Raw genomic sequence first — 12,098 nt, 5'->3', positions numbered from 1 at the left:
AAAGAGATCTTCATTAACTACTTCAGATTTCCTCATTACAGACCTAATCTCCTATAGTTCACAATATATTTTCATCACATTAATCTGTCAATGCAGAAACATTAAGGTTGTATTATTTCTGTTAGTATAAGCCTGTGCTAAAATATTTCAGAAATCTTGCCAGACTCACAGTAATTCCCTTTGCTTAACTGCTTATTTTGTGAGCATGAGGTTACAGGTATTTTTTATTATTAGGACAAAAGGTGTACATAATGTACCCTTGTAAATTAATACCTGTAATGGAATAAAGCGGACTGCTACGAAAAAAAAATAGAGTAACATTTGAATGCATAATGCTCGGATGGGTTCTCCCTCTTCCTTTGCTAAAGCTGAAATTGTGCAGTTTGACCGGCTTCAGAAATAGAACCGTATCTGTGACATCTGGGCTGGGTTTTTTCTTCCCTCCAGGCAGTCACTGGACCAGGTGCTGCTTGCATGACATTTTGTCACCTGCCCTTGGCCTGCTATTTTTAAACTGTTCTTGTCAGCTATCTTTTAAGAGGAGCAGAAAATACAGAGCAGCACAGGCAGAAGGACATGGTCACATACTGAGCTAAGCAGTAGTGGGTATAATTCTGTGCATCTTCAGAGGACCCCTACTGCGATTCTATGGAGACAGATTAACGGGACACTGGCAAAGCACACTTATATCAAAAGCATTCAAAATGGACTGGTAATGCACCATAAATAAAACAGTCACTCAAATTATATAGCCTCTCAATATTAGCTACATCTTCTGAATATCTTACTGTTTGAAACAAATTCTATTGAAGGAAAAAAAAAAAAAGCCATGTGCAAATTACAAAGCTGCGTAATTATTTAAGGAACAAGAATGAAGCACAAAAGGTGCAATAAAACTGTGAAATGCAATTAGGAACACGCAGTCCCAAGGAAGTATTTGGATTAAACACATAAATGACTATCAGAAAACAATCCTCATTAGGGAAAGCACAAGTACGCTACCTGGACTTTCACAAAGTCCACAAGCACACATTTCCAAATACGGTTTTAATATGAACTCTCTAGATAAAATTTCCACTCTTCAAGAATCGGAAGCATAGAAGGCAGAATGCAGAGAGGTTACAGCGCAGAAGTTACATACTCCAGCAGTTCACTGAAGTCATAAATAGGAACTCTTTCTGTAACAACATACCCAGTACTTGTACTCAGCATACATCTGCCGTTTTCAGTTTGCCTGTCTTGGTTTCATAGCTATCTACTGAATATATCTTCAATTACATACTTTTATAACACACACTTTCTAGGACTATAACAATGATCACACAAGTCCTTTTCTTTCCTATATAAAAAAAATAATAATAATAAGAAGAAGAATCCAGTTCTATACCTCTTTCTTTTTAAACATTTCAGAGCATAAACAAGGTTTTAACTATTCTTGTATAGCCCAGGCTAGTCTTTTGCGTGTCTTCTTATGTCAATAAATTCCTTAAATTCTCTCTCCTAACAGCATTTGGAGAGACTTCTCTGGCTGGACTTCCTAAATTCTCTACTGCATGTCCAATATGCTTATGGCAGAGAGCCCGATTACTTCTTGGAGCACATCAAGCATATGCATCTTCTCTTCTGTATTACACTGGAAATAAGAGCATGCTATCTTTGCTAAATGAAATTAATTCAAGTTAAATAGTTAAATTCAGTATCTTATTTTCTTAATGCATTAGTTTTCAAAAGCATTTCAGAGCCCTGTCTACACTTCTGGTCAATTTATAATTATCACTTCAGTCAGGTGGAAATGCTTTCACTGAAGATGAATTTAATTCTTAATAAGTTAATGTTTAAGCCGGTGAGTATGTTTCTTGCCTCCCAATTCATCCAAATAATTTCGATTTCTTCTTAAATGCTCCTAATTAGTGTCATTGCAGAAGATCCAAAGTCATATTTTGTCTGCCTTTGTCTACTCAGACCTAAGTACTTGAGCTAGGAGTTTCAAAATCCTTAGTTCATTTGTTCCTCCACCACTCTTCTCTATGCAGCATCTTGGTATTCACTTGCGTAGTGGTTCAAATAGTGCTGTGTCACCAGAACAATCTAAATCTAATTTATCTAATCCTAAAATACTCCCATTCTTCGTAGAAAAATATAATGATTTTGAAACAATTCAGAAAACTTTCTAGCAATTGAGGAAGTATACCTTTCACCAACACATAATCCAATTTTGTAGAGTTGTCTAGATAAGTTTGAGTTAACAGTTTTAAGAAAGAATGTTGTTCCAGATATATTAAACATAAATATCAGGCATGGTTTTACTACTATTACAGGATTTTTGGCAGCATCCAGTGCCACATTTGCCTATAACAGTTCCCTTACTCTCAACTCTAAAACCCACTACTTCTAGCAGACATTCTTATGAGCACAATCTGTTCACAACTACATGTAAAACTGATCTTTGATTTCATCATTGTGCATATGCGCCTGTGTTACTATTATTTTCCTGTGGCTGAAACAAACACCAGTGATTAACCAGTTCCAGACCTTCAAGTAACATTTTTGCTTTAGGAGATTTCTGAAATATATTTACTTTTTCTTCTTAAGTACATTATGTTTTTTTTTTGTTTGTTTGTTTGTTTTAATTTGTGAAACCCTAATCAGATTCTTGATATGAACATTCACCCAGTGAAAGATTTTTAAGATTACAGTTACCTATTTTCATAATTTTGATATTAGAGTCGACATTCCAAGAAGTTATGTTTACAGCTGGTTATATATCAAATAAGACTTGTTGCACTGTTACACCTCCTGGCTTTCACTAAGATTAACCACCTACACCAATTCAGTAGCAGGCATTTGGCATGAGATCTGCTACGAAATAGCCAAGGCAGCCTGCTTTTAACAGATCCTGAACTCACTGGAAAGGAGAGCTTCCTCTCAGTTCTTAAGATTGTTGTTGATATGAGTCACAAGTTTTGACTAAAGACTCCAGTGGCAAGGTCAAATGAAGCTGTCAACAGGACTAGGTCTACTCTATTTCCTTAATAATAATATCTCCTTGACGATTCTTATCTCTTCTATCATATGATTTTGAAGCTGGTACCAACAAAAGGCGTTCCATACTGCAATGATTATTTGGATGGACAGGTAGCAAGTCAGATAGAGCAAAGTTCGGACACAGATGTGCAAAAATCAAACCAAGACCTCAAACATCTGAAGCAACAGTAGACCCCTGAATGCATATGGGTACAAATAGTTTACAGCAAGCACACGCACCCCTGGCTCAACATGGCCAAAAAGTGTGAAACGTGTGCATGCATGTAGGAGTTTAAAACATTTTTATCTGAATAAACCTTAGGCCATTCTCTCTTCCCACCCTACCCCCAATACAGACACCTGACACTGATACTATACTAACTCAACAAATGTGCCCAAACCAATTTTAAAAGCAACAACTGTGTAAGCAAAGGTCTGTACAGATAATTATAAAAATAAAAGATAACTCCATGAAGAACTTTCAGGGTTTCATCTGTTTGGTTGGTTGTGTTGTTTGTTTTTTAAAGGCTATCTATAATTTGTTCACATATATAATTTAGGCACCTATTTGGGAATCAGATGTCTTTTGCACATTAACATACTCAGCAGAACAAAATAATACTGTTTGCCAGAACAAAAAAACAGAGATCTATTACTGTGTTCTCACAGTATATATTATTACTGTGCAAATAGTTAGCATGGCAATGGGAACAGAAGTGTGCAATTAGCAGCTATGAATATCAGTAACAAAGCCTGCTGATACTAACTTCTTCCTACCACTGACTACATGAGTATATGCCATCGGCAGAGAAAGCAACCTATAAAATAAAACACCATACACATTACAATGAAATGCATTCTTCTAAAGCCAATTGGATTGCTCCAATAAAACACAAAGGTCTCACATTTCAGTGGTGCAAACATTTTTAGCCTGAAAACAGTTATATTTTCAAAATATTAGTATCTTAAAAGCAAGACCTAATGAACAAAAAAGGAAATCTGGCTTTACCTATGAGGAGCAGACAAGGATGTGTACACAAATATACCCATTCTACATGCAGCTCTAGAACTGTATGTGAAAATTGGTATTCTCACTGGGCAGGCCAGTGGGGAATAAAATCAACCCCTAAAAAAAGCAGATTTTTCCATCACCAGCCAGTATGAAAATATATAAAACCTTCAAAAGAGTAGAGAAGTGAGGAGAAAAAACAAACAAACAAAAAAAAAAACAGTAAGGAAAACAGTAAGGACAGTTCTCAATAGTACAATAAAAAAATGGAAATAAAGAGAAGGAAAAGAAAAAAAAAAACATGCATCTGTATACCCAATTCCATTAAGAAAACAATGGGAAGAAAGGAAGAAAAAGCCCCAGTCCTGCTGAAAACAGGTAAGACAAGGACATGCTGGATGCCAGCAGCAAATTAAGAAGCACGGTCATACTATAGAATCACTGCATTAAGCACTTCTTAAATTTAAGAAATATAAGGTCTTCAATGGTCATATTCTGTCCTTAAACAAACATTAAAGAGGATTTTCTTGAAAAAGGAGTGATTAAAATCCAAAGGAAACATGGTATGTTTCCTTTAAAAGGATTAGCTTGGGTGGCCTAATTTTGCACATAAATACATGTGCAAACATCTGTCTGCTCACTCTGGTTTTCATGTTCATTTACCATAAGGTGTCTGATGAGCATCAGCATTTTAAGAAAAGCTGTTACAATGCACTTTTTCTAACAAAAGTGTTGCAAAAAGCTCTGACTGGGTGGCATGCCCATTTCTAGGGCTGAGATGATTGCATTTGTTCTATTTGCATGACCTTTGTGTTCAGCTGCTGATTGCAAACAAATGTGATCGTTCACCTTCACTTTTCTCAGGTCATGTGGCAAACTTACTGCTTTACTTACAAAAAGCTTATGAACAATTAGAGCAGAACAAAATCCAGTGGCATGCACTAAAATTAACCAAAGATCAAGATGGAAAGCAAAGTTCCATTCTATAAGTATTACCATATTCTCTAACTCATATAATCTTCAAACACTTTGGCAAACTTCATAAACAAGTTAGCCAAGTTAAACATAAACATGAAATCTTAAATTTGACTTAGTTTTCACATGACCTGATGCAGTCTTTACAATAATTAACGTGTAGTAACCCCAATATCTTCAGTTTTCTATTGTGCAAACGTATGGGTAGCATTCAAATTAACTATTGAAAATCAATATGAAATGTCCTACCACAGATGCTGTTTCTACCGCTGAACTTTAAATTTGCAGTTAAAGTCTCAAACAATCTCAGAAAAACAAATGCTAGCATAACCAAGCATGTTCATTCTGCTGAAATAGCATCACATAATTAGCACATATTTTGTCATGTATCCTTCTGCAGTTTGGTATCTAGTAAAAGTAGTTCTAACATAGCCTACTCCGGAAGTTCTGCTTGTACGTTTTGTCTCCAAATACTCATACTTGAAGATATACCACACTGACACTATAAAAACCTCAGAATTCTTGCTTCCTTGGGGATTTGCACATTACAATGTTCGTTTTCAATCTTACTTGGAATAAAAAACAAAAATTACTGTTATCCACCATGACAGTAAGTTTAAAAAACATGTATTTCAGAGGGCTCTAACTTTCTTCCTTAATTTAATATTTTGACTCAGTTTCATGACCTGTCAGTGGCACATGTGCATAGCATATGATCCAACACAGCTGAAATATTTTATTTAATTAAAAATAGAACAAAGGCAGCTGCTAGTTACTACTGATCAAAATATTTTTTATAGATCAGAATGCCTCAGTTTGTGTTGCAATGCAATAGTTTGACACAGATAAACACATTGCAACAGTGACATATTACACCATAGACATGAGAGACTTTGATGTAGGAAAGAGATGTTTTAGTTGGTAATAAGCAGCAGCTCCCCATAGTTATTCTGATAATTCAGTTTTGCCCTTACCGTTGGTATGTAGGGCACACATACCAACAGGTTATGAAGTATTGCAAATATATCTTTCCCTTGCTAAACAAATCTCTCCTCCATGTTTCTGTGGTGTATAGTATATTTATTTTCTGAGCTAAAAATAAGATGTGCAGTTCAGGAAAAGTATCTTAGAAAAACATTGCACACTTCTGCCAGGGAGGTTGGTTTATGATTGACACAAAACAACCAGATGCACTTGGCCATATACAGTAATTCATCTTTAACTACAAGAAACATATAGGCTTCTTTGCTGTCGTCCCCCCCCCCCTCATTTTTTTTTTCAGATGAGAAAAAGATTTTTTGTATTGACTGAAAGAGGGGGAAAAGAAAATGTTGAAACTTATCTTGACAGCAAATAAAGCAGGTAAGGAAATCTGTCCAACTGTCTTGAATGAGGAAAAAGAAAATGAGACTTCCTTTTAAAGAGTTTACAGCCTTCACACAGCTCCCAGACTACAAGGACAGGAGAGGAACATTGAGCAGGGTATTTCTATCTGGCAGAAAAAGCTGGGGCAGGGGGGAGAATCAGTTTCAGACAGAAAAACAGTTAAGAGCTGACACTGAAAACCTGCCAAGACTAGGCTCAAGATAAATTGCAACATAGAAGGATAAGCTCCTAATTTATCTAAGTCCAGAATCCTCCAAGTTAGATATCAAATCTCTCTTACAGCATGAAACACCCAAAGAGAGCTAAGTGACCCTAGCTAGAGAGGACCAAGCAAGCCTGCCAAACAGGCTGAGTCCATACTCTGTCAATACAAGTAATTCAATATTGTCAGACCGAGGATCATTTAGTTTCTGCTGCACTAAAATCCTTCCGTATTTCTCTTGTTCCACACTTGAAACACCACCAAAAAATCCACTAAATCACATGTCCTCTCAAAGGCAAGTGGATCATGCTTTATTTTTATTTTTTAAAAGTTACCTGCTTCAGTGACCTTGGAATAAACTTGATTTTTACAAGTCACTTTGTCTGATCATACATCAGATTCAGAGACAGCATGAAGCTTCAACTACCATAAACAAGACAGACTTCCTTTCACGCTCCTGAACTTCTCCCTTACCCACACTGAACAGAGCAGAGCATAAAGAACTGATCACAATGAGAAGAAAGCAGCACCATTACAGTTTGCTCCTTATGTCAGAATCTCTTAGTTAACCCTCCCATTCACACTCGAATCAAAAGCCCTTGCTCTATAATTATTATTTTTTGTTTTAAGGACCTGTTAAGATGTGAGGGGCTGCATATGACAAGAAGGGCTATGCGTCAAGCAATGTTACAAGATTCAGATAAATCACAAGCAATATTTCACTAATGAACAAACGATATACAGAGTACTTCTAAAAATAGGTATTTACTAAAGACTTTGTTGCCAGTGGCAAGCTGAAATAATCCTGAAATAGCTGCACTGGTTTTGTAACTTGCATTGCAGATTCTAACACATGTACAGCTTTTGCTGGAGTATTGAAATCTTCGAGTTTTCAAAGTCAGTCTTGTGCTACTCATCTTTTTATCCCTTCTATTTAAACATTTTGAAAGTAAATATTAAAACTAATAAGGCCAACTGACTTGTAGACTTTGTTAGCTACAATTGAGAAAACAAAGCTTGTTTACCTTGTTTTTTAAACTGGTGCGTATGTGTATGGTTGTTTTACTTTTGACCTACACAAGAAAATACTGCACAAAAACTAAGGACAGTCACAGATGCTAGAGGAAGGGAAGATTTAAAAGAGAAAAACACACCCAATTTACTATGAAAGAAAGAGGAGGTAAAGTGGAGTAGCAGCAGCTCAGGGTTGGTTAAGATAATAAGATTACAGAACTAAGAATTTTCATTTAACACAAGCAGCATTCACAGAGGAACATCTATAAGAAACTGAAAAATCTGTCTGAAGCATACAAACAGTACACTTGGAAAGCTTACAGAAGAAAGCTAGTGAACACGTGGTAGTGGCTGGAGAAACAAGCAAAACCAAGTAGAGTTGATTGCTTATTTTATCAAGGTGATTACAAACTGAAATGTGCTGATACTGTAAGGGGGAGAGAGAGGTGGGATAAATAAGAAACAAGTGAGTTTATAAGTCAAGGTGAAGTGAAATCAGAGGGATGGCAGCTGAAAAGCTGCATCTGTAGCATGGGAAAAGGAGAGTCGGAGGTACAGAAGTGTCATTCAGCTTTAACGGAGAAGGCACCAACAAAAAGGTGACAGGAGAATGATTTGAGGAGTAGATCAAAGTTTTATGGATGAGAAGGATTCAGTTAAAATAGTACTGTAGATCTATTTAAGTCAGAGGAAAACAGCAATTCTAGGAGGGGAGAACAACCATGTCCTGGGACAGCCACTCCCATGAATATCGCCAATCACGCTGCCTACTCTGAAAACTGGAGTGGAGGAAAGGGCACGCCAGGTCAGGCAAGGCTGGAGGTTAGCAAAGTCAGCCCTGCACTTGGAAGTAGGAGGAAAAAAAACAAGGGAGGAATTAACTACACCAATGGAAAAACAACAGCTGGGCTGTTTTCTCTCTGAGATGGAGAGAGAGAAAACTAATAGTAAATAAGAATTCTCCAGAAGTTACTGGTCTGGTAGTTGGAAGCATGCTAAGTAACAAAGCAGAAAGGCCAAAGCAGGGGAGAAGCACTGAGAAAATACAATAGTTAGAAAGAGCACATTCAGTGAGTGACAGAAACATTTATAAAGCTAGCAATCATACTGGCAAATGGAATAGATCAACTCCAACTTTACAGTTAATACCCAGCTCCTTGGTTTGGTGCTTTGAGCAGAAGATAAACCGTTCCTACTGCTTTCAAATATTTCCTTAAACTAGTCTGTCTCCTACACAAATTGATAATGACCATAATATTTTCACCTCAGTGAGGTTGTTTTGAAAAAGGTATTTTGCTTGGAAAGCAAGGAGATATTAAATAAAGCCAATAATCTCATGTTACCTCAGACTTTGAGGTACCTACAAAACACCAACATTACATGGTGTTATGGTGTTGCTGCATGTGCCATCTGCAACACTTAGAGGACTATCTCAGCTGAGTATTGAAAACCTCATGATAGAACGAGCCAAGGATACAACAGAATTAGTATTTGTACCCATTATTACTTTATGGGTTAATATTATAATCTAAAAGTATTTTAAAAACTGTTGTTAAGGGACATTAATAAAAGTATAAGCAAAATTGCTTGTGTGATTTTAAGGTCTGTCTTCTAGATTAATACAATTTCTAATCCAATCTTCCTCATTTTTTCATTCTCAGGTTCATATGAAAATTCAGTCTTTAAAAAAGTGAGTCTCAATTTGTGTATTTAACTATGTACCAAATTGAAAAACACCATGGTTTAACTAGGATATAATTAAGTTAATAGGGCACAATGAACACCTAAATCTGCTTAGTAATAATTTGTTGTTGTGTTTTTGTCATTGTTGTTTGTTTTGCTTTTACTTCTTTGTTTAAATGGACATAGAAAATACCATTCATATTCAATGTATATCCAGCAGAAATCTCAATTTTGTGGAGCTAGGTCTTTATAAGTTTCAGGTTAACATTTATGTTGTAGGACTACATCAGAATAGAGATGCAACAATGTTTCTTGCTATTTTAAACAGGTGGAAAACGGTTAAAGGCACAGAAGTACAGTACAAGAAGTATCAGGATAATTTGGAAAGCCCAGGTTAAAAGAGCTGAGAGTACAGAACTGAGCTTGGAATGATTGTAAAATCTCTGTACCCAGAAAGATGATGAAAGAGGCACATGACCAAGAAGAAATATTTTTCCACAGATACTATTAAACAGGAAGGGAAACAAATGAGGTAACTGTCACATCAGAGAAGTATGTATACATGTAGTTGCATCTGAAGAGCCATACAAAACAGTTTCTTCTCTGTAGGTTCCAGTGTCCTGATTTCTTAGAGTTTGGGAATAATTTTTAGCTCAATGCTTCCCTTGCATTTGGCTTACTGTTAGCTTCAGTCTTCAAAGTAAAAAATAAACATTAAAAAAAAAAATAGCAGCTAGTTAGCAAGAATGTGTACCTATTTTGAAACTTAACCAAAGAAAGATTAAGACAGAGGACAGTGACAGTTGATTAAGATTAGTTATTCATTGAAAAGCTTCCACAACCTTTTACTACTCCATATCATTAGTATTAAAAATAGTTTAATCTCCAATGCTCCACCTGGTAGAACAAATACAGTTCAGTAGCATAAATAGTCCAACTTTCCTAGCACTTAAGAACACCTAACAGTTGTTGGCTCCCTTTGAAAACATGAAACCCAAATCAAGAAATACATTTAAAAACAAGCCTTAAACAACTGTAGAGAGTAAGTTTGATAGTATGGCACTTTTAGAACCCTGTGTATTAGCTGATGATCCATAAACACTAGTAATATTAACTTTGCACAAGACTTTCAACATAACGATTGGACTCCAGTTGCACTGCATATTTTCTGAATTGAACAGTGCAAAAAGTTTCAGAATAACTAGTTTTTAGATAATACTATGATTGTGCACATATCCCAAAGTGTGTACATATTTCATCTTATCTTCCAACAATAGAGGTGATTAGCTTAAGATGGGAAACAGAAGTTTTGCATAAATGACAACTCATTCATTAGCAAAAAGTTCATAGCAATACTGAAAAGCTGATTTTTGTTTAAAAACCAAGCAAGCATGGACATATGAATATTCCTAACCTGTAAAATGATTCCTCCACATTATATCAGCGAAACTCATTGGTGGGCCACTGGGAGGGTAGTGTTTACCTTTCAGAGGCTCATGATCAGTCCTTATCATATCCATTAAGGAATTTTCCAAAGAGTGCAAGTTAAAAGTGTCATAGGGCCTATTCCGGTCCTAAAAGAAAAGAAAGAAAGAAAAAAAAAAGGAAAGAAAAACTGTTTTAGAATAATCATTTTCTAACACAGGCTCATTTCTTATTTTCCAAAACTCCAAAATAATGCAATTCTACTTTTCTTCTTGATAGAACTTTTTATGTTACAAAAGAGATTGGTAAACAGAAACCTATAATTGTTTAAATAATACCCCATGTTTTTTAACTGCTGCTTTCACCACAACAGCCAGACACTGATATTTTTCAATACTTCTCTGAAAATATACATACAAACAATAGATAAATGGAAACATTGACATTCAAATAAGTTAGAAATACAGCAATATTCATGTGTACACTGGAGAAAGGAAATTGTTTCAGAGTTCAGAGATTTTTGTTTTATAGCTTCATCTACTGCCTTGTGTTGTCACAGTGCTACCATAACACAAAGCAGAAGCAAGCAATGTTCAACAAACCAGCATGAACATTTATCCCAGTAAGTACCAAGTAATTTTTCAAATGTCAACCATGAATCTCACAGTTTTAAGGAAAGTACGGTAGAAGCCAGACAAAAGAAATCATAGGACAGGATATGCAACACTTTCAGAATAGGATGCTCAAAAACCCGACTAAAGGTTTGTTTGTATTGTTTGCAAGTCTCATTGTTACCTTGCTGCAGTTCATCTTCTGCTCTTACATAATTAGAATGAAAAAATAAAATAAAAAACACTTTTAATATGCCTATTAAAATAACCACTTTCAAAAAGTTCATGAATGATGTTACAGTGTGAACCAAAGATTCACTGATCTCTCAGATCTGGAGTGCTGTATGCAATGTGACAGCATAACAAAGTGGTCCCTTCGTTGGAGTCCACTTCAAAAAACAAAACAAAACAAAAAAAAAACAACCAACAAACAGAAAACATTAGTTTTCTTATTTTACTCACTATCATTAAAAAGTAAACCAGAAGTATGTACAAGATAACATTTTTTTCTTTGGTCTCTGTATTATGCTAAAATTAATAGAATCTCAGCTGTGCAAACTGAAACCTTCAGTATCAGGTTTATGCCATCAAAATTCCTGCAACATTTTCCATATGCTGGTTAGAAGTTAACCTTGCTTAAAACTATAAAATTCAAAATCTTTGGACCAGGAGCAGCAGTATCCATAGGCCTTCTGCAGCTGCCATACAAATGCCAACATTTGCATGATATGTAAAAAAAAAAATGCACTTGCTCACCTACACAAATAGA

The 12,098-nt window shown here is 35.7% G+C and overlaps 1 protein-coding gene across 18 annotated transcripts in view; it reads right to left on the bottom strand.

Moving 5' to 3' along the window:
• The window catches only part of CPEB3 (cytoplasmic polyadenylation element binding protein 3), a 92,712-nt gene that overhangs the window by 52,240 nt on the left and 28,374 nt on the right, over window positions 1-12,098 (bottom strand). For 13 of the 18 annotated variants that reach the window (XM_072039645.1, XM_072039646.1, XM_072039644.1 and 10 more), the window contains one exon: window positions 10,708-10,867. In XM_072039645.1, the coding sequence (XP_071895746.1) occupies window positions 10,708-10,867 (160 nt within the window). The remainder of the gene's footprint in view (window positions 1-10,707; window positions 10,868-12,098) is intronic. The other 5 variants (XM_072039653.1, XM_072039641.1, XM_072039648.1 and 2 more) reach the window with 1 other exon arrangement.

The sequence above is a fragment of the Anas platyrhynchos genome, chromosome 6 (assembly GCF_047663525.1).
Source record: "Anas platyrhynchos isolate ZD024472 breed Pekin duck chromosome 6, IASCAAS_PekinDuck_T2T, whole genome shotgun sequence".
Classification (NCBI taxonomy): Eukaryota; Metazoa; Chordata; class Aves; order Anseriformes; family Anatidae; genus Anas; species Anas platyrhynchos.
Note: the sequence above shows the minus strand (reverse complement) of the source record. Positions and strands in the feature narration are given on the sequence as shown.